The 25,808-nt window shown below is 34.6% G+C and overlaps 2 protein-coding genes across 6 annotated transcripts in view; one reads left to right on the forward strand and one right to left on the reverse strand.

Annotated features, from left to right (window-relative positions):
• The window catches only part of LOC144975160 (cadherin-like and PC-esterase domain-containing protein 1), a 96,876-nt gene extending 89,552 nt beyond the window's left edge, over window positions 1-7,324 (forward strand). For 3 of the 4 annotated variants that reach the window (XM_078918954.1, XM_078918952.1, XM_078918955.1), the window contains 5 exons: window positions 493-713; window positions 1,437-1,538; window positions 4,014-4,101; window positions 5,792-5,938; window positions 6,850-7,324. In XM_078918954.1, the coding sequence (XP_078775080.1) occupies window positions 493-713; window positions 1,437-1,538; window positions 4,014-4,101; window positions 5,792-5,938; window positions 6,850-6,993 (702 nt within the window). In that variant the 3' untranslated portion in view covers window positions 6,994-7,324. The remainder of the gene's footprint in view (window positions 1-492; window positions 714-1,436; window positions 1,539-4,013; window positions 4,102-5,791; window positions 5,939-6,849) is intronic. The other variant, XM_078918953.1, reaches the window with a different exon arrangement.
• Window positions 7,325-8,741: 1,417 nt separating this feature from the next.
• LOC144975161 (UDP-N-acetylglucosamine transporter-like) lies at window positions 8,742-24,653 on the reverse strand. Of its 2 annotated transcripts, XR_013645870.1 has the most exons (5): window positions 24,177-24,653; window positions 22,141-22,340; window positions 21,278-21,433; window positions 17,478-18,998; window positions 8,742-13,195 (listed from the first exon to the last, which is right to left on the reverse strand). XR_013645870.1 is itself a non-coding variant. In XM_078918956.1 (4 exons), exons 1-4 carry the CDS (start codon window positions 24,283-24,285, stop codon window positions 18,363-18,365), a joined length of 1,101 nt encoding a protein of 366 aa, XP_078775082.1. In that variant the 5' UTR covers window positions 24,286-24,653; the 3' UTR covers window positions 8,742-18,362. The 2 variants fall into 2 exon arrangements, 1 of the variants encoding a protein (XP_078775082.1); XM_078918956.1 differs by having other exon boundaries at window positions 8,742-18,998.
• Between the last annotated feature and the right edge of the window lie 1,155 nt (window positions 24,654-25,808).

The following is a 25,808-nucleotide window of genomic DNA, read 5'->3' on the forward strand; positions in this document are numbered from 1 at the left end:
CTTCTTCTTCTTCTTCTTCTTCTTCTTCTTCTTCTTTTCTTCTTCTTCTTCTTCTCCTTCTCTCTTCTCCTTCTCTTCTTCTCTTCTTCTTCTTCTTCTTCTTCATTCTTTTCTTCTTCTTCTTCCATTTTTCATCTGTCATATGTATCTTAATGTTGTTTCATAAACGTTCTATATTTTAAAATGTTCTTGGGGAAAAAAAAAGAAAAAAAAAAAAAATTAAAAAAAAAATAAAATTAAAAAAAAATATATATATATAGAAATATCATCAGCAGATGTTTGATGTCAACAGGATTCACCCATATTGCCCAAGTGAGCAAATTTGATGGTTAATATTGACAACTTTATCCAAGAAAAAAAGAAAAAAAAAGAAATTACTGAAGCGGGGCTCAAAACTGGACTCCGGGTCACAATGCAATGCTTAAACTAAAATTTTTGTTTATTTTTACTGTTACTATGTTGTGTGTGTGTTCTTTTTTTTTCAATTTCTAGGTTTTGTTCTTAGGAGATTCAACAATTCGTGGCATATCACATTATTTGATAGAAAAGGTCAACGGTTCCCTTCAGAATTGGGACAAGACGCACAACATCAGGGTATACTCCTCTCTCAATGACGGGCAGACAACCGTTGGCTTTGCCTACTACCCTCAATTCTGGCTTCCGGTTCTCAAACGACCCTCATTAGGAGTTGCTTTGAAGAGACTTTTAGACAGGTACCTAATATTCTTATTCTTGTGACCCACTGACTCCGGATGGGAAACAATACAGACAATGGACGTTTCGGGTACAAACGCTTCGTCAGCACAACAATAAACAAATGAACTTGGAAAACTAGTTTTTTTTAATGCAATATAACTTATTTGTTTTCCACATTCATTTGTTTATTGTTGTGCTGACAAATGGGTTTGTACCCAATACGTCCATTGTCTGTATTGTTCCCTTTCGAAGCCTCTTCATCATCACTCTTTCGTTAATATTTTCACGATCCCAGACTTCCGGCACCCCGATGTGATGATTATGATTAATAATAATAATAATAATAATAATAATAATAATAATAATAATTATTATATTATTATTATTATTATTATTATTATTATTAATTATTATTATTATTATTATTATATTATTATTATTATTATTATTATATTAATTATTATTATAATAATAATAATCATAATAATATAATAATAAATGATGATGATGATGATGATGATGATGATGATGATGATGATGATGATGATGATGATGATGATGATGATGATGATGATGATGATGATGATGATGATGATGATGATGATGATGATGATGATGATGATGATGACGACGATGATGATGATGATAATAGTATTGTTTTTGTAATGAGGACCACGCTAGCTAATACCCCATTCGTTGGTAAGGAGAGGGTTCATTATATTTTCCTATGTTTTCATCAGAGCATCTCCTTTGTCCAACTCAAGCCAGACAGTGTTGGCGTTAGGAGGTGTGCACTGGTTGGCGCGTCACCATATTGATGTGCTCATGGCAAGGCTAAAAAGGTGATTTCATTAGGTCTACTTAGTTATTTTGAAAATATGAGACTTGCAGGTGATCTCAGACAAATGACACGGATAGCGTGCTCTTGGAATCTACATATATTCCCTATTTGAATCCTTCCCCTTGGTCTTACTGTTCTTGTTTTGTCCACTGGTTGGCGCATCACCCTATTGATGTGCTCATGTCAAGGCTAAAAAGGTGATTTTGCTGTTTGGTCCCTTTTCTGTCAAAAATGTTATACTTAGTTATTCTGAAAATATGAGACTTTCAGGTGATCTCAGACAAAGTACACGGATAGCGTGCTCTTGGAATCTACATATATTCCCTATTTGAATCCTTCCCATTGGTCTTACTTGTTCTTGTTTTGTCCACTGGTTGGCGCGTCACCACATTGGTGTGCTCATGTCAAGGCTAAAAAGATGATTTGATGGTTGATCCCTTGTCTGTCAAAAATGTTATACTTAGTTATTTTGAAAATATGAGACTTCGGGTGATCTCAGACAAAGTACACGGATAGCGTGCTCTTGGAATCTACACATATTCCCTATTTGAATCCTTCCCCTTGGTCTTACTTGTTCTTGTTTTGTCCACTGGTTGGCGCGTCACCCTATTGATGTGCTCATGTCAAGGCTAAAAAGGTGATTTGATGGTTGATCCCTTTTCTGTCAAAAATGTTATACTTAGTTATTTTGAAAATGATATTAAAATGTTATGCTTTTTTTTCCTTTGGTATTGTCCTTTGGACAAAGAAGGGTGGAAAAAAGGAAGATCAAGGTCAGCCGGAAGGAAAGACCTTCTGGTAGAGCTGGAGAAGTTTGGGATGAGGTGGAAGGAGATGGAAAGACTGGCCAACAACAGATGAGGATGGAAAAGTATCTTCTGTGGTCCATACCCACTGTGGGATGAGGACTGAAGAGAAGAACAAGAGATGATTTGTTTCTGTGTTCTATATGAAAAAGATTTTTAAAGGAAAAGAACAAATAATAACGATAGTCAAATGGAATGGAAGCTTCAATTTGATTAGTGAAGACATACAATGTGGACGTTTCAGGTTTTCCCTTTGTCAACAAAAAAGATGAATGAAACACTAGAGATGAATAAGGGAGTTTCATTCGTCATCTTTTGTTGACAAAGGGGAAACCTGAAACGTCCACCTTGTCTGCTTTTGTTGATTAGATTTAATCTTCCATTCTATTTGACTATTGTAATGTATATTTTTCGTCGAGCTTCAAAAGCAGCAACGTTTGCATTAAAAGGAAAAGAACAGCAAACTATTGACAGAATGGAGGTGTTTTTACAAGTCACTTTTGTTATAGATTAAGTTTATTATTCTGGGTGGGGTTCCTGACCTCCCATCGTGAGCAGGGAGGTACTTAATGTGTCTTCTATCCCCCTATATGTGTTTTCCAACTTGCTTTCTCTCTTTGTCTAGGGATGAGATTGCTTGGTTTTGTCCTGGCCCTAGCCGGATACCCTGGCTAAGAGGGAGACAGTCAAATATATAGTTAGAGTTTTGGGAGATGATATTTTTTGTCTTTTAAATCATCTCTCTGTTACGCATTGTATTAATTTTTTGTGTTACATATAATAATTTGTAAACATTTGAGTGTATCCCTCTTAGTGGGGGAACATGTGCTCGTGTCTGGATAAGACTTTTAGGTGATCTCAAACTAAGTACACTGATAGTGTGATCTTGGAATCTACATCTGCTTCCTATTTGAACCAATTCCCCTTTGTCTTACATTTTCTTGAGCCCATTAATTGTAATTCTTGAACCCATTAATTGTAATTCTAGAACTTTTTACTAACCTATTTTCTTCCTTTTTACTGGCGCTGATATGACCTTAATGTGTTGGAAGCGCCGTAAAACCCTTTAAAAAAATTTTTTTTAAACAAGTTTGTTCTTGACTTCAGCCAGGAGAAGCTGTTTGTGGATGATACCAAACGCAACTGCTTTATCAAAATTCATTTGACAAGGGCATAACTCATATTAATTACAAGTGGCATAATTCATTATAATGACCAACCAGATAACCCAAGATGAGTTATCTTTCCTAATACTAATATGTAATATATTACAACTTTTAAAAACTTGAGGTTTTATAAAGTACAATATCTTCTAATCATGCTCAAAGCGCTTTACAAAGTTGTCCTTAGCCAACAGCAACACTTAAAATGTAGGACGAGACATAATGCCTATTTGCCGATATTACAATTTTCTTCGGACAGAGAACAATGTTGTTAACGGCCGGGTACTCATTTTTCACCTGAGTACTGTGAGAGAATGTGAGTAGAGAGCCTTTTCCAAGGACTCAACTATGCACCACTCGGAATGGGACTTGAAAACAGAGGGTTTGAGGACTTTTTAAATTTTGAATTGATTACTCTTCATATTGTTTGTTTGATGGTTGTTTGTTTTTTGTTGTTGGTGCTTTAATTCTATTCTTCTTCAAATTTTATCTTCACTTTTCAAACAGTGAGGGTCTGACAGGGATAAAGGTTGTGATAAAAGGACTAGGGGCTGGCTTCCATCAAGCTGTCAGCAGTATGCATCATCTTACTCTCGTAAGCACCATGGAACTCAGTTGGTTTTATACGCATGTGCATTAAATTCATGACTGTCATCATCATCATCATCAGCATCATCATCATCATCATCATCATTATCATCATCATCATCATCATCAAAAACAACAACAACATCATCATTATCATTCATCATCATTATCATCATTCATCGTCATCATCATCATCATCATTGTCATCGTCGTCATCGTCGCAATATCATATTGGAGTGGGGTATTTTAAACTCCCATGGTAGGTGGGGAGACAAAGAATCGAATTCATCAAAATACGAATATTATAATCAAAGTTTGTCTTTGTCAAAAACAAAAATATAGAGTGAATAAGTAAGAAACAATAATGAATATAACAGCTTCAATAAAAGAACAAAATACCAAACACGGAACGTTTCAGGCTTAAAACCCTTCTTCAGCCAAAAAAAAAAAAAAACAATAAAGACATAAATACATTACTAAATTTCAGATTGATGACAGAGAAATTTTTGAAGGTCCTCTCTGTTGAAGAAAAATCTTTACAAAGAGAGGACCTACAAAATTTCTCTGTCGTCAATCTGGAATTTAGTGATGTAATTATGTATTTATTGTTTTGGGGTTTGTTTGTTTTTTTGTTTTTTTTTGTTGTTGTTGGCTGAAGAAGGGTTTTGAGCCCGAAACATTTCGTGTTGGTTATTTTGTTCTTTTTTTTTTTTTTTTTGAAGCTGTTATATTCATTTTTATTTTATTACTTTCTACAGTCCACAGCTTCTAGCAGCTTATTAGCAGTGCGAATAAGACAAGACTTGCTTGTTATGTTTAATCTCAGTTCTTCTGGGCACATAATATTTACAGGTCTGATAACTGATCGCAATAAAAAGCTTACTTGAAGATAAAATTGTTGTCAGGGACAATAAAAAATGTTGTGGTTGTTTTGAAATACGTATTACCATGACAACAATGAGCCCATAGCAATTTGGGTTATCAGATCTGTAAATAAGTACAAGAACAAAAGGGGTCCGGATAGCCGAGTTGGAAGAACACTCGCTTTATACGCGAAGGAACCGAGATTGATTACGTGTGCAGTCGAGATTTTTTTTTCTGACCCCTCCTGTCTACCCAGCAGTGAATGGGTAGCTGGGTCTCTTAGACCTGGTGGAAAGTCCTTTGCGATAGACTAGCATCCTATCCAAAGGGTAGCAAGCAATTGCTATTGTCCGTTTTACGATATAGAAACCGGGATAAACTCAGATTCCATGGGCCTAAAGGCCCTGAAGGACTACACAAAGTGATCTATTGTTAAAATTAATATTTACACTGCAGAAATGGTGGCTCGTTGACATAAAGTTCAAAGAGAAATCTTTAGCTCTTTCAATAGGCTTCAACAGTCGTGACACCGCTTCCCTCATTATGACGCATAGTAACCTAGTATCTGGTTTTAAACTATCAGACGCCCTTATGAAATATTTCTCCGATGAGCACAAAAGTGTATCCAGAGGAGAAAAAAAACATAATTTTCATCATGTTTTGAATTTTACTTTTATACATTCTGATCATATGACATGTGAAAAAGTTCTAGCCACCATGGAGAATAAAAAGTAGGCACCGATTTTCTTTGTTCAAAATTAAAACCAAACTTCTCATTGCTGGGCGGATGTGACATCAGACTATTGAATCCAATTTTTTTTTTTTTCCATCAGAAGGATCACGAGAAACTGTTGTCCCAAAACCAAGCCGTCTTGTCCCATGCCCAGAGCAAAGGATTTCAAGTGGTGGATACTTTCAACATGACCATGAGTAGATACACCGAGTTTTTACAAGGGAAATGTGCCTGTCATTTTCAAAGGGTAAATGTCTATGTGTAGTATTATTATGTCCTGCTCGGTTCGAGCCCCCACTCGGTGCATAGTTGAGTCCTTGGAAAAGGCTCTCACCGTACTCCGGTGTAAAATAAGTACCTGGCCATTAACAGCGCTGTCTATGTCGGAAAAAAATTGTAATATCGCCTAACAGACGTCGTGTTTTGTTCTACTATGTGTTACTGCTGGTCAGCGAACCCTTTTAAAGAGCTTTGAGCATGTTAAGTGGGTATTGCACTATTTAAAATCCCAACTTTTTGTTTTTTAGTGTTATTAAGTAGTAATATTTAAGGCGGGCAGCGTGGATCAGCGGTACAGTCTTTGCTTCATACCCGAAAGGTACAGAGTTTGATCACCCTCCGCTGTGTGGCCTTGAGCAAGTCACCACCTCACCCTAGCTCAATTTGCGGCGCTCACTATGGCTGACACCTAGTGTTATTCCAGTCTTCCCTTGAAACAGACTCTAGAGACAAATTTCCCCTATGGGATGAATAAAGGGAAATTTATTTTATTATTTTTATTTATAATATTAGATACCTATAATGTTGATATAATATAACAAAAGTAATTGTGTGAATGATCAAAGGAAGATAATCATTAAATATTTTCATTAAGTTAGTTTGTCATGACTTATGTCCCCTTATTAGACCCTATTCTTTTATGTTAATTATATTTGTTACGTATATTGTTAGTATATTGCCCTTGTCGTTTATAATTGTTTCCCCTTTTGAGTATAAAAGTAAAAGGAAATACTTTCAAAATAAAGTTCTCTCTTATTTGCTAACCTCCAAAGAGACTTCATGTCGTTTTTTTTTATCAAGAGCCATCAGGGTACACATGGAGCACATGGCAATACCTGTTTGATGAGATGTTTCACATTTTCCCTTCTTTTTTATCAGGTGACAAGGCAGAGAGTGTCGGTATGGAACAAGCTGTCACACACCGTGTCGACTTCTGACATTCAGCCAAAGTTTCATGTTGAGGGAGATATAGGAGCAGCATACTCAGAGATGGCTATTAATCGGATGTGTGGTGTCAGATAAAAAATAAGAGAATGGAAAGGAATGAAAAGGAAAAAGAGTATAAGGGAGAGAGAGAGGGAAAGAGAGAGAGAGAGAGAGAGAGAGAGAGAGAGAGAGAGAGAGAGAGAGAGAGAGAGAGAGAGAGAGAGAGAGGGGTGGGGGAGAGAGAGAATTTCATATAAGGGTAATATTTGATGGATGAAGTGAAAAAAAAAACACAAAGAGAGTGTGAGAGAGAGAGAGAGAGAGAAAATAAATGGTTGCAGTTGAATATCATAATCATGTTTACTGTTTTTTGTTTTTTTCCACAACCAGTATTACAACAAGAAATTAAATAATCTATGAACCATTATTTTTTAATTTTATTTTTTTTCTTTATTTTATATTTCCTTTTATACCTACCCTGCGACGTATACGTATAAGCAGGTCTGACATCCAACATCCTTATGGGCCTAGTTTAACATTTTTGTAATGGACAATATTTTGCGTCATTTTTGTTTAGATTTCCACTACAACAACGAGCCCATAAGGAATTGGGTTATCAGACCTGAAAATAAGTGCACGTCGCAACCCTGTAATTATAGTTTGTGGTTGATTGATAATACGTTTGTCTTTCTTACGATTTCATAATGAGGTCTTGTCTTGAAGACAAAACCCAATAGGAACAAGAGGGGTAGGTACACACAGAAAAAGCTCAATGAAAGAACCAGGCAACTGTCATATAATTAATTTGCATAAATCTGAGGCATTCCAAAAACAGGAAAGAGTACAAACAGAAAAATCTCAATTTTACTGTGCTATTTTGAAGGAGAAACATTGTCCCTCTGATCATGAACTATGAACCAACAGGATGGAGAACCTCAACAATCTACGAGTGTTTTATGTGATACAATCTGACAATGAGTTTCAGTGCGACTAGTGCGGAGTCTCTTGTTAGTATTGAGCAAGTGTCAAATCTATGGAAATGCTCTATATAAAAATGCAAGGGAGCGGGGATAAAGCCTAGGTTGTAAAACTGGACCAAAATTAGAATCTTCTGGCACAGGGAGCCAATATTACCTGCCCTGAAGAGATTTCTATCCATGGTTTGACAAGGGTATAAAGTCTCAACATTCATCTCTGTGACTTTGGTCGTTTTGTTTTTTGTTTTGTTTAGGGTTTTTTTTTAAGGGTTTTATGGCGCTTGCGACACATTTAGGTCCTATCAGCGCCAGTAAAAGGAAGAAAATGAAATAGTCAAAATATTCTAGATGTACAATCAAAGCACACAAGAAAAAGTAAGATAAAGAGGAATTGGTTCAAGTAGGGAACATATGTAAATGTCAAGAGCATACCAGTCTCATCCAGACACCAGCACAGGATCCCACTAAGAGGAACACACTCAAACATTTACAGAATACATATCTACCCATACATAATAGAGAGATGATTTACAAGGAAAAAAATATCATCTCCCAAAACCATAACTATACGTCTGACTGTTTCCCTCTCAGTCAATGACTCCAGTCAGGGCTGGGACAAAACTAAGTAATCCCATTCCCAGACAAAAACAGAAAGCAGCTCAGATAACAGATTTAAGAGGATAGAAGACGCAGCGTGACCTCCTGCCCACCATGGGAGGTCAAAGGACCCCGCCCAGTTCTATGACTTAAAATGTTGAAAAGAAAAAAAAAGAAGAAAAGAAAGAAAAAAAAAGAAAAGAAAGAAATAAAAAACACTTTAACAGCCAATGGATATTTATCAAAACATGAAAAACACACAGAACACCATTTGACATATTATATTATCAACCCTTTATTTCAAACAATATTATCACCCCTAAAATATGAAAAAACAATAGCGTATGGAGGAGTTTTATATAACTGGCGTCATCTTGATACTGAAATTAAAATGGTAATAGCAATATCTAGTAATAATGTAATATAAAGTAGATAAGTATAATTTATTAATAATACTGAATTCAAAGAAATACATTCACCAAAAAAAAAAAAAAAAAAGAAAACGAAGAAAAGAGATTTTTGAAAGGAGGATTAGACTCATAAACCATTCGACCAAATCTGTTCAGATTGAATTCAAAACAACAACAAAAAATTGTAATGTGCATTGATTTTTCGGCTACACATGTCAAATTCTTGCATACCTGGTGATCGCTTTAAATATTGCATAATGTAATATTGGATAAGAGCAAAATTGGAAATTAGATGAACGTCTGTGTTTTCCACACACAAAAAACTTGACCTTTTATATATTCAGTAAACATTTTGATTTATAAGGAAAAAAATATCATCTCCCAAAATTAACTATACATTCAACTGTTTCCCTCTCAGCCTGGGTATCCCACCAGGGCCAGGACAAAACCAAGTAATCTCATTCCAAGACAAAGACAGAAAGCAAGTTGGAAAACAGATATAGGGGGATAGAAGACACAGTAAGTGCCTTCCTGTCCACTATGGGAGTCCACTAAACGTGCTCAATTCAATATGCTTTACAAGGGGTCCCTTGCCAACAGGAACACTTAACATGTAGGATGAGACATGACATCCATTAGGCAAATGTTACAATTTCATTTCCGGCAGAGACAACGCTGTTAATGGCCAGATAGTACTCATTTGACACCTGTGTGCTCGTCGGAGAAGTATTTCATAAGGGCATCCGCCATTGTTCCGATAGTTTAGAACCAGTTACTAAATTACTATGCTTCATTACGATGGAAGTGACGTCACAACTGTTGAAGCCTATTAAACTGAAGCTTCCATTCTATTTTATCTTGAAGCCTATTAAACCGAAGCTTCCATTCTATTCTATCATAATTATATATTTCTTTGAGCTTTGAGCAGCAAAATTTGCATTTTCCTCAAAGAATGTGTATTTTGTGGGAGATTAAATGATGAATGATTTAATATCACAATATTACCCTTATCAATAATTTGCAATATCTGCAGACCAATAAAAGTAAGAAACAAGTAGTAAAACCAAAAACTAGAGGTGTCTAAATGAGCCAATTCGATGGATAGTAAGATAAATTGAGTAAATGTGACTCTTATATAAGGGAACAATACAAAACAAACAACGTTTCGACCCTTGGCCTTCGTCAGGAGACAAATAACAAAACACATAAAAATTATTCATTTTTAATCATTTTAATATATATATTTTTTTTAACACACCCCGTGTATTTTGTATGGGTTTCATGGAGCTAATGACAGTTTGAGATTTCAAAATTAGTCAAAGTGAGAATGGATGAGACAGTCAAGAGTAGATTTTTGATCTGCACTTATAAACACAAAAAAAAAGTGTAATACAGAAAGGATTATCTAGTGGAAAGACAGAGAAATAAAATTTGATTTCAAGAGAAGTTTACCCGTGTATCAAGTTTGAGACCTAACTAAAATTCCTAATCAGAAAACAAGCAAAAGATCACTGCCAATAGAGTTATATTTAAATACGCTTTGCAAAAAAAAATAAAAAATAATAATAAATAATTTTTAAAAAAATAAAAACAAAAAAATTATCATCCCTCATGAAAAAAAATAACACCCACTTGGCTGTCCCCTTCCTTACAAAGGACACAAGAAGGATCTCGACATAAGCAAATTATAAGCCTCATTTCAGAACAAGAGCTCAACGCAACATAATGGAAGGGTACAAAAGACAAGGGAGATAACTAAATACTCCACAATTATAATGAATGAAGAGGTGACTTCCAAAACCTGCCGAGTCGGGCTTAAAAAGAAAAGAAATTGATACTCTCTTTCCATCTATTGGATAACTTGGAATCACAACAGATAAGCTGAACATTCAAAGTAATAACACTCAGGGTACTGTTCTTTAAGGCGAAAAAAAAAAAAAACCCAAAAAATAAACATATATTTTCCTTTGAAAGCCACTAAATCAATGACGAAAAAGTAACCATTTTCTTTAACTGATGAAATTGAGACTTGGCAGGTATTGAAAATCATTTCCTCAAGTCTTCTGTCAGTGCACAAGAACAAAAACATGCAAGCCATCAGCAAAGACATATTATTGAACCATACAAATTTTAAAAAAAAACAATCATCTTAATTGATTTTATATGTACAAAAGTATCAATTCTTACTGCAAGTTGCAGTGCAACTTTTGTGGGCAAGATCTTAACTGAAATCAATAGAAAGTATAATCATTTGATAATGTTCATCTGATATAAAATTTGTTATTTATATATACATACATTACATATATTCCAGAATACAAGAATCTGTACCTTATGAAGCGGTAGACAAGTCATATTACTTAGCGTTTGTTTAGTCCCCTTTCTCTTTATTGCTTTTACAACATTGAAGTTTAAGTTAACCCTTGTCTCTGTAACATTAATAAAAATGAACAAAACATCCAACGGACTACACAACCACTCGCTATCCTTTGAATAAAACACAAAGTAATTCCGACTGCCAGATCTAAATCAAGACTCCACAACCCATTGATAAGTACTTATTGCCAGATCTTGATCACCCCCCCCCCCCCCCCCCCCCATCCTCCCTGTTTACAATCTCGTACTCAGAGCAAAATGACCTGGCAAATCCCGAACAAAAAGCAAAATGGCCTCTTTCTAGAACGAGAACACTAGCAAAGTGTACTTTTTTTTTTAAGGCTTGCAATACATTTAGGTTATATCAGCGTCAGTAAAAAGAAAATGAGATAGTAAATAGTTCTAGAATTACAATAAAAGCACCCAAGAAAAAGGAAGACAGAGGGGATTTGTTCAAATAGGGAACAGATGAAGATTCCAAGAACACACTATCAATTTTAGTTTGAGATTACCTAAATGTCTCATCCTGACACAAGCACAGGTCCCCATTAAGAGGAACACACTCAACTGTTTACAAATCATATGTAAAACAAAAATAATACAATACATAACAGAGAGGTGATTTACAAAGAAAAAAATATCATCTCCCAAAAGTATAATTATACATTCGGCTACTTCCCTCCCATCCAGCTAAGGTCTCTGGCCAGGGCCAGGACAAAAACAAGTAATCTCATTCCAATGGGTAGGCGATTAACTAACTGGTTTCCACTTGAAGAAAATAATCTTTAAAAATTAAAAACTAGAAATTAATCCAAAGTAAAAATGGGTGGTTGATTATTACAATTTTTACAGATAAATAAATGGGCAAAACTGTTTCGTCTCTTGCCACTTAAATATTGAATTCTTCTTCAGTATTACCCCGCCCAAAGTACTTTCATTTAATAACCAAGACTAGATCATAAAAAAAAGTAGTCCTTCTGACATACGCAGCTACCCAATCACTGCTGGGTGGACTGGGGGGGTTGGGAAAAAATCTCGACTGCACTCGGGATCGATCACAGTCCCTTTGCATGTGAAGTGAATGCTCTACGAACTGAGTTATCGGGACCCCCACTAGACGTTAACCTGATACCTTATTGTTGGTATCCATGAGGCGAGGTGTTAGGCCACAGTGACCACTGTATTATAGTTTGGTACAATTGTGTGGTTTATTAATGGAGTTGGCAACACTTTCAGGTCATATCAATACAGAGGCTAATTTACAATTAGAATTCACCGGTTCTCGCAATATAAGGATTAGTTGAGAAAGAAAATTTTAAAAAGAAAAAAATTAAAAACACCAATGAACTAATAATCTGGTCTGGTGATGGAAATATCAACTACATATAATATCGAAACAGGTCCCGATACGAGAAGAAAATCCCAAAAACTAGACATTCATATACCACAATATCCACATGCTCAGAGCGCTTTATGAGAAAAGAAACCTACATTTCTTGTCACTTAAAAATTCTTCTTCAGCAATGAATCCTAGCCAGTTAGTTCAGTTTTAAAATTTTCAAGGCACCTGTGATACTTTGCGATACTTTTTGGTCATTTCAGCAACTAAAAAAATGATAGTACTTCACAGCTGAATACACAGACATTCATATCTGACTTGTGCCATCACTTTAAAAAAAAAAAAAAGTACCTGCCAAGTTTTGGATACAACACAAGTTGTCTCATTCCAAGACAAGAACTAAAAACCGACGTTTTCCACGAAGATTGAGTCATCATTCCGTTTCTGTCTCTCAGTGAAAACAGCAAGACATGGTCTCAGGTTAGAGTGCAATCAAAGCTGGACTGCCAGGAGTTCAATCAGCATCCTATCAAATTTCCAATACAATAATTTGTATTCGGAAAAACGAATCTATTTTCAAAAATTAATAAATAAACAATCTAAAAACAAAAAAGAAAGAAAGAAAAAAAAGAAAGTAATTATCTTTAAATATGTCTTTCTTTGTCGTTTTAGAATGCTAAAAAAAAAAGAAAATTATATAATAATTATAATAATTAGAAGAAGAAGAAGAAGAAGAAGAAGAAGAAGAAGAAGAAGAAGAAGAAGAAGAAGAAGAAGAAGAAGAAGAAGAAGAAGAAGAAGAAGAAGAAGAAGAAGAAGAAGAACAACAACAACAACAACAATAATAATAATAATAGAAATTGAACAATGCCATTAAATATGAACACTGAAATCTACTAAACTCTTGATAACGTTAGTAGAGTGAGCAAAGATTTTAAAACAACTGATATGATATGTTCTACCGAGCAACATTAATGTTGATTAATATTGATGATGATATAAGATCAATTACATCAGACAATTTACATGTAAATATTCCGACAATAATTTGAGATGCCGGGATCCCCACTGAAATGTATACATTCACACATGGATTCAAAATATCTGCTTCATTATCTTAAGAATAAGACATGTTACAAATATAAAACAGATTAGGCAGTGCTAAAAACGGGTATTAAGTGCATGTGGCTACGATAAATTTCCAAACTACCTGGTCAAGTTAAGGGTTAGGTTACCAATGTAACATATATATCCTAATAATAGCAAAACTGTCTATAGATTTGAACAAAACATGAAGGAGAGATATCTTGATTTCATTCAATGTAAATATTTTACTGAGTGAGCCTTTATTATTATTTCGTCTTTTACAGGAATCTAAAATATTACAGTTGATTTTTTAATATTTATTTTTCAGCCCAGATAAAAAATTGATGAATTGGTTTTCTTTTTCTTTTTTTCTTTTAAACAATACAATACCGATTTTAGTTCTTAACTTTTGAAGGTATGTAATTCATTTTTATTTTTTTTAAACCAAAAAAAAAGCAATCATTAGTTGTACTAAAATAATAATAATAGTATTGCGACAGCTTATAACCTATCCTCTACCATTCACCTTTGTTCAACACAATTTTATTAATATTTAACATCCTCGAGTCAAAAATAAATACAAAATACATGAACTATAAGAAGCACATAATTTCTTTCTATACAAAAAGAATGAATGAACCAGAAATGTACCCACATAACCTATATAATACGTCCACAGAAAAACCGTCATAACAAAAAGGCACTCAGGATAACTACGAAGTAGTTTTTGAAAACAGAAACTTTATCTTAAGCAGCAAGGTAGTGTTGTTTTTATACAGAAACAAAATAGTCCTTTCTATAACATGAAACGAACAATAGCAATTGTTTGTTATCCTCTGGATAGCATGTTAATCTATCGTAAAGTACTTTCCACAAGGTCTGACAGACCCAGCTACCCATTTACAGCTGGGTGGACAGGGGGTCAGAAAAAATCTTGACTGCATCCAGGACCGACCTTGGTCCCTATGTGTGTGAAACGAGTGGTCTACCAACTGAGCTATTCAGATCTCCAATACAGAGAATAGGAGGATGAAAAATTATGTTTAAATTAACCAAAAAAAAATTAACAACAGGGAAGAGAGGTGAAATTGGTATGTACAAAACGAACAATAATTAAATGATTTAGATATTTTCTTAACCGGATGATTTTGTATACCTAGCCATAATACTAAGTTTCATTTTAAATGACACCACAGTGAGACAATCGATGTCCTTCCTCACATTTGCAATCAAAACCAATAATAAAAGGTTTAAATAAAAAGGAGGATCAGAGTTTTTACCAGAATTTCCTTCTCACTTCCCTTAAACGGTTTCAACTATCATAAATGTCAATTACAGAAGAGACAGCAATAATCAAACTTTAAAAAATTCCCGTTATTCATCCCATAGGTGAAATTTGTCTCTAGGGTCTATTCCAAGGGAGGCCTGGAATAACCCAGGCGTCAGCCGCAGTGCAGTGCCACAAATTGTGCTAGGGCGAGGTGACTTGCTCAAGGCCACATAGCACAGCGACAGGTGATCGAATTCGGTATCTTTCGGGTACAAAGCAAAGACTGTATCACTGAACCATGCTGCCCAGTAACTTGCGACAGACATTATACCATTTGAATCATAGAGTGGGGGAGGGAGGAAGAGAGGAGAAGCGAGGGAAAGTGAACAGTTTAGTTTTTTTTTAATTGAAAAATTAAATAATTCTCTTGTCCTTTGTCAATAAATTCACAACGCTTCATCTACTTATTCCTCGTCAATTTGAGTAAAAGGAAAGAAAAAAAACAAACAAAAAAAGCAAATAAGCAGACCTGCCAACTTAAATTGGAAAAATTCGTAGTTTTCAAGGGATAATAACACTGTAGGCATTATAACTATGTTTTAAAATGACCAATTTGGGTTTAAATGCATTAGGCTAATGCTTTAAACTCCTTTATATGCTATCTCTGGTAACAAAACTTTGTTTTCAGGAAGTCTATTGAATTAAAGATCTTTATAGAATTGTCAATTAGGACAGACAAAAAAATTTTAAAAAATCAATCTGAAATTGCTAGTACAATCTTTACGTTATGTAACTCATAGATCATTGGAAATCCTGTATATTCTATCATGTTGGACAAATGCAGTGACGACTCCTCTAACAATCAGATCACTGCCTGTACTCTTCCTTGCTATGGCACAAATTAATGGAATATAGAAGGGGGGAAAAATCTGCTATCTTCCTCATTCCTACACCTTATACATCCTATTACATACATATCAAAACTGATCATTTTGATTTTAAGGTAAAATTCTACAACATTGGATTGTTTGAAGTAAAATCAAAATATCAACATGGAATGGATCTTCTCTTATTCTTTTTTTTTTTTGTTTTTTACATCATGTTTAAACTGTATGCCTAATTACAACACACCCCATTTGAACTGGTATCCATATAGAAGTTTACAAAAGTGAAAATCAAACCAAAATTGAAATTAATACTTAATCGATCATGAATATAATATTAAAATTATACAGTTAAGCCCTCAAATCTGTATATTTATATTGTTGTAATACTCTGCGGTGATTGGGTGGATTTCTAACTATCATTTGGTCATCATATAAAATATCAATTTCGCCTGCACATTTGAAAGCATCTCCTAGTCCTAATAATACTTACGAACAATTATATTTTGCAATTTTTTTTAAATAATAATAATAATAATAGCAAAACAAAAAAAAAGGAACAATGTCAATATGAGATGTCACAAAATGAAGGGTGGTTCAACACATCTTATGATGTTAAAACAACTTTGGTAAACGATGCAGAAATTCTCCATGTTTATATTATATTTAGCAAAGAATAAATATCACAGACTCTATTAAGAAAACTCAAGAACAAACTTCAGCAATGTAGTGACGAATTATACTGTAACAAGAAAAATAAAGTTTTAAAAAAAAACAAAAAACAAATCACAACTATCATCCACAGCTCTTTGAACAACAGGGGATGAAATTTAAACTAATTTTAATAATAATAAGACGAATAATCGGTTGCTTTTAAGGGGAAGTGGACTGACCGGCTTAATAAAAAGGTTTTAACAAAGCTACTTTATTATGTATTGAACCTTTTCAAATAAAAATAAATAAACCAAACATATTAGATGAAAAATTAAAGTTAAAGGATAGTCATTTTGTCCATAACAATGTTAAACTGTCAACTTCCATTTATTTTTTTTAAACCCTGTATTGATCCATGAAAAGTACATTGAAGTAATGCGTATGAGGCTGTGTCACAAGAATATTCTCATTCCATATATGATGAAAAGACAAATATATCAATATGAAATCTGTGGCGAAAGAACATTGCTTTTCTAATTCAAGAATTGAAAAACAATCCGTAGCACTAATAGTTTCAAAAACAAACAAGAAATGTTGAATGTTTTTGTGGTCATAGTCTGTTGAGCTCGCATCATGATTACTTTGAAAAGCAAAAATATAGGAATAATTTAAGACTGAAATGCATCAATACATTCATAAACAAAACGTTTCCTTTGGTAAGTTTTTAAAATTCAGTGAGTTCTCGTGTTAAAATACATTTATCTTCAAAATGCGACATCAAACAATCCCTTGGCACAGCCTTCATACAAGAATTTTTTTTCTCTCTATATTCAAAACATGTGAGAAAATAGGAAGAAAAAAATGTATTTTAAAAAAAACAAAAACAAACAAAACACAATTTGAAATTGAGTTCAAAAGAAAGAATCAGATGAAGGTATTTTTTTTAAAACCCAAAAAAAAAAACAACCCAATTGAATCCCGCCATACCTTTAAACCACTTTCAAGACATTCTTTTCCGACAAAGCAGTTGCTTCCCCTCTGCATTGATAAGAATAAGCAAACATGAAGCAATATAATATAATATTATTAATATAACATTGCACTCAACAGCAATAATTATCTCAATCAAAGCAAATTTTGTTAAGACTTCCAATTTCCAGTCCTAAAACAAACAAAAAAAAAATCTTTAAAATGCATTATTTGGAGATAAAAATCTGTTAATATGTTAATGTGACAGAACCAGACAAAGCAAAACAAAAGAATTACAAGCAAAAAAAAAAAAATTGTGTATGTGTGTGGGGGAGGGGGGGGGATGATTTTCTGTTGTACTTTCTTTCTACTTTGTCTGGTAATCACATTCGTGAATTTTCTAATTTTTATGTTGCACAAGTGCCTGTTACCCAAGTTTTTATTATTTCGCAAAAATTTTTCATTTTTTTAAATAACATTTAAAAACTTGGTCTTATAACCGAACGAAATGAAACCCAGGACAAAAAGTAGCAAGAATTAAGTTAATATTTAAGATCTTGAATGGAAGCAAAGGGGGTAAGGGTGGGGGTACACATTATAATTCCACTTAGCATGATTTTTTTTTTCAAAATAATAATAATAATAATAATAATAATAATAATAATAATAATAATAATAATAATAATAATAATAATAATAATAATAATAATAATAATAATGATGATGATGAGATGGTGATAATAACGAAGATGATGATGATGATGATGATGATGATGATGATGATGATGATGATGATGATGATGATAATTCAAATGACACGTGTGTATATTTACTTGTATCTGTTTACATGCTGAAGACTAACCGAACACTATGTTTATCTACTCTACACTAAATGACAAAGCCTTACATCTTCCTAGCCGTTGGGAGTGCTGGAGGGGGTACATATTTACTGTACATGTACACAGCCACCATGACCAGCAATGCGCCCACTGAAAACTGCATAGAAATCTGAAAGTTGAAGAAATACATGGAAGCAATACAAGAGACAATGATAGCAGCTGACGTAGCAAAACCTTTCAGGATGTTATCAGCGTATTTGACAACAACAGCGACTAACAGACCGCCGAATGATTGGAGACACACAACAAACCAAACAACACTGTCGTAACCGTTGAAAAATCCATTTTGCTGGACCTTCGTGCCATCCTTGATATACATAGTGATAACTCCGATCACCACTCCGAGAAATCCTAGTTGCACATTCCTAAGCCAAACGGATTGCCTTGTGCCTTTCAAAATCTTCTCAAAGTATACCCCGGCAAATCCAGACATGAAACAGGAGATGATAACGGCTATCAGTCCTTTAAAGGCACTCTGCTCAGTGGCAACCTCCTTAGCTTTGCCCTCTGGCTGCATCTGAACAATGGCGACACCGGCAAATAAGATGACTAAGGAAGCCCATTGAGGTCTGCTGAGGGCTTTGCGGAGTAGAACAACAGAGAAGATGGCAGTGGTAAGGATTTTCAGCTGGTATGTAACCTGTCATAAAAGAAAAAGAAAAAAATTAGATAATATCATTCGGGATTAAATGGAATCAGTATCTCAAATACATGTTTTTAATATTCTAGAAAAAAAAAATAGTAGGCTTTCAGATAGACCTGTAAATGAGCTCTATAAAAATTGACTGAAACTCTTCGACAAACTGAAGATTCAATTTTTTTTTTTTTTAAATAAGGGCATCATTGGAGAGGAGAGTGATAAATACAATACATTAAAATAGTGGGTGTTATTTCTTACTGGAAGTATGACTGCCATAATTTGATGTAGAAGGAATGCTAAATAAGCATGTCATTCATATAGGTAAAGATGACTTCATCAAAATCAAAATCATATTCCTGCCTCTGGAATTTTTTGACATAGTCAGAGAAATAATCACCATTATCATCTTTAACTTCTAGCCATGACCTATTGAATTTATTCCTCACATCTTTATCGATGCTCCACAAGTCTGAATTGCGATCCACGAACAGCTAAGCCATTGTGAGAACATTAGAATAATGTAGCAATGAGCAAACTTGATTTTCAATCAGTAAATGACAGAAAAAAAAAACTTAAATAAATATGACTTCTGGCCAATACACTGAATTTTTAAGTAGAAGTGAATTATCAAGAAGAAACTTTGGCAGGCGTAGGTAGCGGAAAAATTCAAAGAATCGAAATGAAGGTAAATCGCCACAAAACAGCAAGCTCGCTTGGGCTTGAGCAAAACAATGGCAGAAAACGTCCTGATTTGCACGGGAATTAATTAGGCTACTTACCATTGTTCCTTATAATCAGGTACCCAATCAGTGAAGAAACGGTCAACCAGTTTGTTTACAACGTGAGGCAATCGAAATGTGCTTGTAGCAATCTATCCTAACTTTCGATTTGAAGGTGTCTACATAACATTCGCAATTTACTTTATCATACTTTTGAGACTCGCCAGGTAAATGTGGTCAATTTTGGCTTAGATGAAACAGTGAAATTTATCGCTCGGTGGCTCAGTTAAAATTGGCTACAGTTGGGATCACGACGGGTTTGGAAAGTGAAAAAATAATTTAACGAAGGATGTGTGAAAATACCCAGGGATGTGTTCAGACACGCCTTTTATAAAAAGCGTCGCTTAGTCTTGGCAATATATACATCGTTAATATAAACGGTCCCCATGAGCTATGCGTAGCGCTGTGGAACACTCCTAATTACTTTACGGTCATTCGACTACGATTTGTGAATTCTATTTTTAAAAATTCATTTCTTTCTTTCTTTCTTTCCTTTTTGTAAATATTTGAATTTGACAAATTGACTGATTTCAGTTAATTGACTGAGAATTTACAGGTCTATTCAGAGCCCATGGAACCGGAGTTTATCCTGGTTTCTATAGCGTGAAACAGACAATAGCAATTGCTTGCTATCCTTTGGATAAGACACTAGTCTATCGCAAAGTACTTTCCACCAAATCTAACAGACTCAGTGACCCATTAACTGCTGGGTGGACAGGGGGTCAGAAAAACGGGATCAATCTTGGTCCCAATCGGGATCCCTTTAATATTCCAAAATATATCTTCATCTTTCAATCAATTTTTTACGAAGTTCATCAAAATATATATACAAAGATAATACACATTAAGACCAAAAAAGAAACTTACCACTTTACTACAACTGTTTTTAGACTACAATAATATTACAATTATATAATATAGAAAAATGATACAACCTTTTTTCAGACAAAATAAATGATCGGATAAATACCTTTCAGTACTCTGCACGCATTTTGTTAAAATCTTATAAAAACAATAATGATTATGTCTGCATCACTATGTTTTAACAGAGGGTTTCTATTACTTTATTAAAAAAGAACATATATACCAATGTATACCACTATATTATTAGAACATATGTCTTAATTCTCTCAAGTTCTAATGAATGGAAAATCTAACAAGTTTGTTCAATTTTCAAAATGTATAGTAAAATAAGGGAAATAAAAATAAATCCAAAGAGACAAAACAAAGTAAACCACGTTTCGGCCTTTGGCCTTCTTCAGGTAAACAAGAAAAGGAAATATGTTATATTACCTTGGCATTTTAGAGGAAGGCCAAAGATTGAAACGTCGTTTACTTTGTTTTGTATCTTTTATAAGAGTCATTTTTACTCCTGTTATTTTACCATATATTTTATTGACTTATTTAGACACCTCTAGATTTCAATTTTCAATCGTGGTGAACTATAGATAGTTAAAAACTTGAGAACAATTTTTCCACTCTTTTTTTTTTATATCTCACTTGAAATGTGGCAGCATCTAGGTTGGAGACAGCGACGTAAAGAAGATTATTCTGAAGCACATAAATGAGAGATGGGACACACACTTTCACACAATCCATCGGCTCACACACTATATCTCTGTAGAGTAAATCTAACCACCTTTTCACACTGCCTTCCTGTATAAATAAAAAAAACAAGACAATAATGACAATATATAATATATATATATATATATATATATATATATATATATATATATATATATATATATATATATATATATATATATATATATATATATATATATATATAAAGTTCTCTTTGATATATATATATATGTACAATAAAATTATTGATGGATATCTTGTAGTGCAGACAGTGATCTATAAATTAAACTAACAATTCAGAGCGTATCAAAATGAGTATACATGACTCACATTTTGTCCAAGGCGCCTGTTTCTACGCATTGTACGTAGAAGCAGTGCGAGTCATTTTTACTCATTTATATATAATACAGATATACTAAATACAATACAATACAATGAGTGACCCATCACGCCAGTCTGGTATTGTGTCGGAATAGACAAAATGAAGAAGATCGATTTAAAAGTCAAGCTGAATAGAATTAAGAAATTTAATTATCTTGAAGTTAATGAAACAAGCTCACTCTCCTACATGAAAGCATCTGTTGTAATTGGGCAAGGAAAGAAAAATGTTTAAATACAGCTTTACACAAATCATTTTGCACAAGCAGATGGAGTTGGATTAATAAAATTTCAAACCTTTTGAAAAAATAGATACTTTTATTAGTCATTCTGAAATCTCTCAAGGTCGAAACCAATTTAAAAGAAAACAAATGTCCAATGTTGCCAGAACTGCTTACCTGAACAAAAATTATTCCTAGACAGGCCAAAAATTTGAAGGTTTCTGACATGATGACAGCAGTGGTGGATACAAACATCTCCCCCTCCCTGGTTCGTACATAACGCATAACAAGAATGAGAAGTGCATTTTGGGCTGTGAGCAATACCAGGCTGATGTATTTCAAACTTTCAGGTGCAGATGGGGTACTTGGCTTGTTAGCTGAGGATTTATAAGAACCATGATTGATGTTAAAAGAGTTACACAAATAAAAACGATGATGAAAAGATACAATTAAAACTATTTTGTCATTTTTAAAATGTATTCAGAATTGATTTTAAGATTCTTTGTTATGCATATAAATCCATGAATGAAATTCCCGCTCCTTACATCTATGACCTAACTTCTCCCTATAAACCAGTGCGAGCTTTGAGATCTGTTGACTCTTTATAGCTTAATGTAAGAAAATTTTCAAACAAATTTAACAGTATCAGTGCCCCTCGGTTATGGAATAGCATAAGTTTTAAAACTAGATCCGGCCCTTCATTCGAAATTTTTTTAAGAATCTGAAAGCAGATTTTCCCATGCCTGCCCCCCCCCCCCCCCTTCTCTCTCTCTCTCTCTCTCTCTCTCTCTCTCTCTCTCTCTCTCTCTCTCTCTCTCTCTCTCTCTCTCTCTCTCTCTCTCTCTCTCTCTTCCTCCCCCTCCCTCCCTCCAAAATGGATGACAGCAAAATTGAAAGTTTGATAGTTGCATTATGCATTACACTGGTGATGAAATTGTTCTCTAATGTTCGGTTTTCTCAGACAACCACTGAAATAAGTTGAGAAAGGGGCTTCAAAACGACCTTCAGCTGCCACAATTACAAGGGTAATTGGGTTGGTTTTGTGTGATACATCAAATGTAGAAGTTATGACTTTGCCTTATTTTAGATAGACTGTGCGGCTATGCGGTCTAGTGGTACGACACTTGCTTTCGGATCGGAAGGTCCTGGGTTTGAGCCTCACTCAGCGCATAGTTGAGTCCTTGGAGAAGGCTATTTACTCACATTCTCTCACCATACTCTGGTGTAAAATGAGTACCTGGCCGTTAACACCGTTATCCCTGTCCGAAAAAAAAGTGTAATATTGCCTTAGAGGCATCATGTCCCATCCTACATGTTAAATGTTGCTGTTGGCCAGGGACCCCTTGTAAAGCACTTTGAGCATGTTTAGTGGATATTGCACTAAATAAAAAAAGCTCAATAGATAGGCTGTTTTGCTTTGCTGTAGTGAATTTGGAATCTTCAAATTGAAGTTCGCACAAAATATTTATTCAGAGTACAGCTGACTTACAATCTTTTTTTCTTTTTTTTTTAAATCAAATTGTCCTGTCTTGTGTTGGTCACCCACTTCCAACGTTATTCTTCATATCTTTGAGAAATCGAGGGAATTACAAATCTTTGTTTGTTGAATGATTGATTTACAGATTTTTGATGGCAGAACACCATTGAACATTGAAATTGCTCTTGATATCTTGACAACAGACTGGGCTCCCATTTCCGTGCCTTCAGATAAGTCAACATTTAAACCAGTATCTGAGGTTTCTCTATATAAAGGTTCTCTGCTAATAGGGTTAGTTGAGGGGGCTAGAATATTTTTTTTTTGTTTGTTTTGTTTTTGTTTTAGAGTTTGTCAAATTTAAAGGAATACTTGGGTTGCTTCCCTTAGCTCGAAGAATGTGCAGAAGGCCTCCCTTCATTTTTAACAGTGGATGTCCAAACATTTGATTTCGAATTCAAGTGATTTGTTTCTGGTTGATCATTGATGTGATAAGGATAAGAAATGTCTCAAAAATACTATCTAGATACAACAAGCTCATTGAATGAAGCTTTGACTTTGACATCCATTCTTTAATCGAACTTATTTGTTTATCAATATAGCTTTAACCTAATTAAGACTGATAGCTAAAGATAAGTACGATAAGTGATGAAAGAAAAAATGCTTAAGACCAAAACTAGACAATCTCTAGTCTAGATAGAGTAGAAATAGAAAGAAAGTAAGAAGAGATCAGGATCACCTGCTGGTTCGTTTGCCATCTCCTTTGCTCCTTCCTTGTTTACCTCTGAATCAAAACTGTGTAGATCTACTTCTTGATATTTGCCTGAGTTATCATTGGCAGAAGGCATCTCATTGAAACAATAACCCTAACGTTTCATCTTCACATCTATCATCTAGTGTTTTGATTTTGTGTATGAAGTTGAATGAAGTCGAAGTTGAAGCCGAAGCAAGTGCGATTGTGTTTATTGAAATGAAGTGAAAGACGTGTGCAGTAAATATTCTGTATATTGAATCAAATGACAAGTCTATCTGAGCTGATCTAGTTGGTATAATTCAAAATGTCAACAATAGAGAATCAAGACAATTCTATCTCGTTCGATGTGGGCTATCGTCTTTAGAACGTGGCAATACATTGAAAGTGGAAAACTGATCAGCGGTATCCATTGAACAACAACTTCCTACTTCCGGGTCATCATTCATCATCATAGAGAAATGGTTCAGTTGAAAAAAGTAGAAGACACAAGCCACCTACACTGGCAGCCTCTTATGGATGGTTCTCACACTACTATGTTATGACGATCGACCATGGCCGACTAGAGTACTATAGTTACGTCATGCGATCGACCCAATCAGCAAAGTCCGGTCCGCATTCGTGCACCGTCGCGAACCCGCCTGGTAGCATCGTCACAACACACCGTTCGACTATATGCTCTGCGTTTCGGGTTCTTGCCCACATCGGGTACATGTTGGACAGGTGGCTGCAGTGGTTTCATGTATAAGTGTCCAGCGCTTAAACTCCAATTCCGCCCAATTGCGTGAAAGATAATTTTTCAGTCCGATTTGGTCCTCTAAATGCCCGGTTGTTTTTGTTTTGTTTTTAAAAAATATATTTTCGCCTGTATGCCTGGTAGACGACATGCACTTAACACGTCGCAGGTAGGCCATCATTTCTGTCTCATTTTTCCAACAAGCAAAAGAACCGTAAGAAAGAAACACAATCAGAACTCGTATGTGCCATCAATGCTCACAGAAAATCAAAAGTCAAACCCTTAGAAATTCTGGGCATTTATCAAGAGCAAAAAATATGGCCAATCGGGGGTGGCACCATTTTAGGAAAGATAAATAACATTACACAGTGACTCAAAGACCAAAGCTACTATTGAATAATAAATTTCACCCTTTCTTTACACAAGAGAACAACAATAACTTGCCTGAGCTCAAATAAATTACTCATGCCCCACTATCTCAAATAGATAGCAACGAAGTAGGGGTGCTTAAACTACTCTTTAACATCAACCCACACAAAGCAACGGGTCCCGATAATACCCCAGGAGGATTCTTAAAAGAACTCGCTCATGAAATTGCACCAATACTTACAGTTATTGTTCGTGCTTCGATTACCCAGAGAATTATTCTATGTCAATGGAACGAGGCATTTGTTGCACTGTTATACAAGAAAGGGGATAAAACCAAATCTGAGATATGTCGCACTGTGTCTCCTACCTGCAGCAAACTAATGCCGCATATTATATTTTACATAGTCACGAGATTACCCACCTTGAAATTAACATCCTACGGTCTCATTATCAACACGGTTTTAGAAAGAAACTCTCATGTGAGACGCGGCTCATAAATACCCTTCAAGACTTAT

Source organism: Berghia stephanieae, chromosome 6 (genome assembly GCF_034508935.2).
Source record: "Berghia stephanieae isolate SIO BIC M18660-M18661 chromosome 6, UCSD_Bste_1.3, whole genome shotgun sequence".
Lineage (NCBI taxonomy): Eukaryota > Metazoa > Mollusca > Gastropoda > Nudibranchia > Aeolidiidae > Berghia > Berghia stephanieae.

What these genes read in the sequence shown, in the direction of transcription:
- LOC144975161 (XM_078918956.1), bottom strand. Translation starts at nt 24,285, where the DNA reads ATGCCTTCTGCCAATGATAACTCAGGCAAATATCAAGAAGTAGATCTA. An exon ending in GATGGCAAACGAACCAGCAG is followed by an intron (nt 22,341 to 24,176) that starts GTGATCCTGATC and finishes ATAAATCCTCAG; the next exon opens with CTAACAAGCCAAGTACCCCA. An exon ending in TAGGAATAATTTTTGTTCAG is followed by an intron (nt 21,434 to 22,140) that starts GTAAGCAGTTCT and finishes TTATTTATACAG; the next exon opens with GAAGGCAGTGTGAAAAGGTG.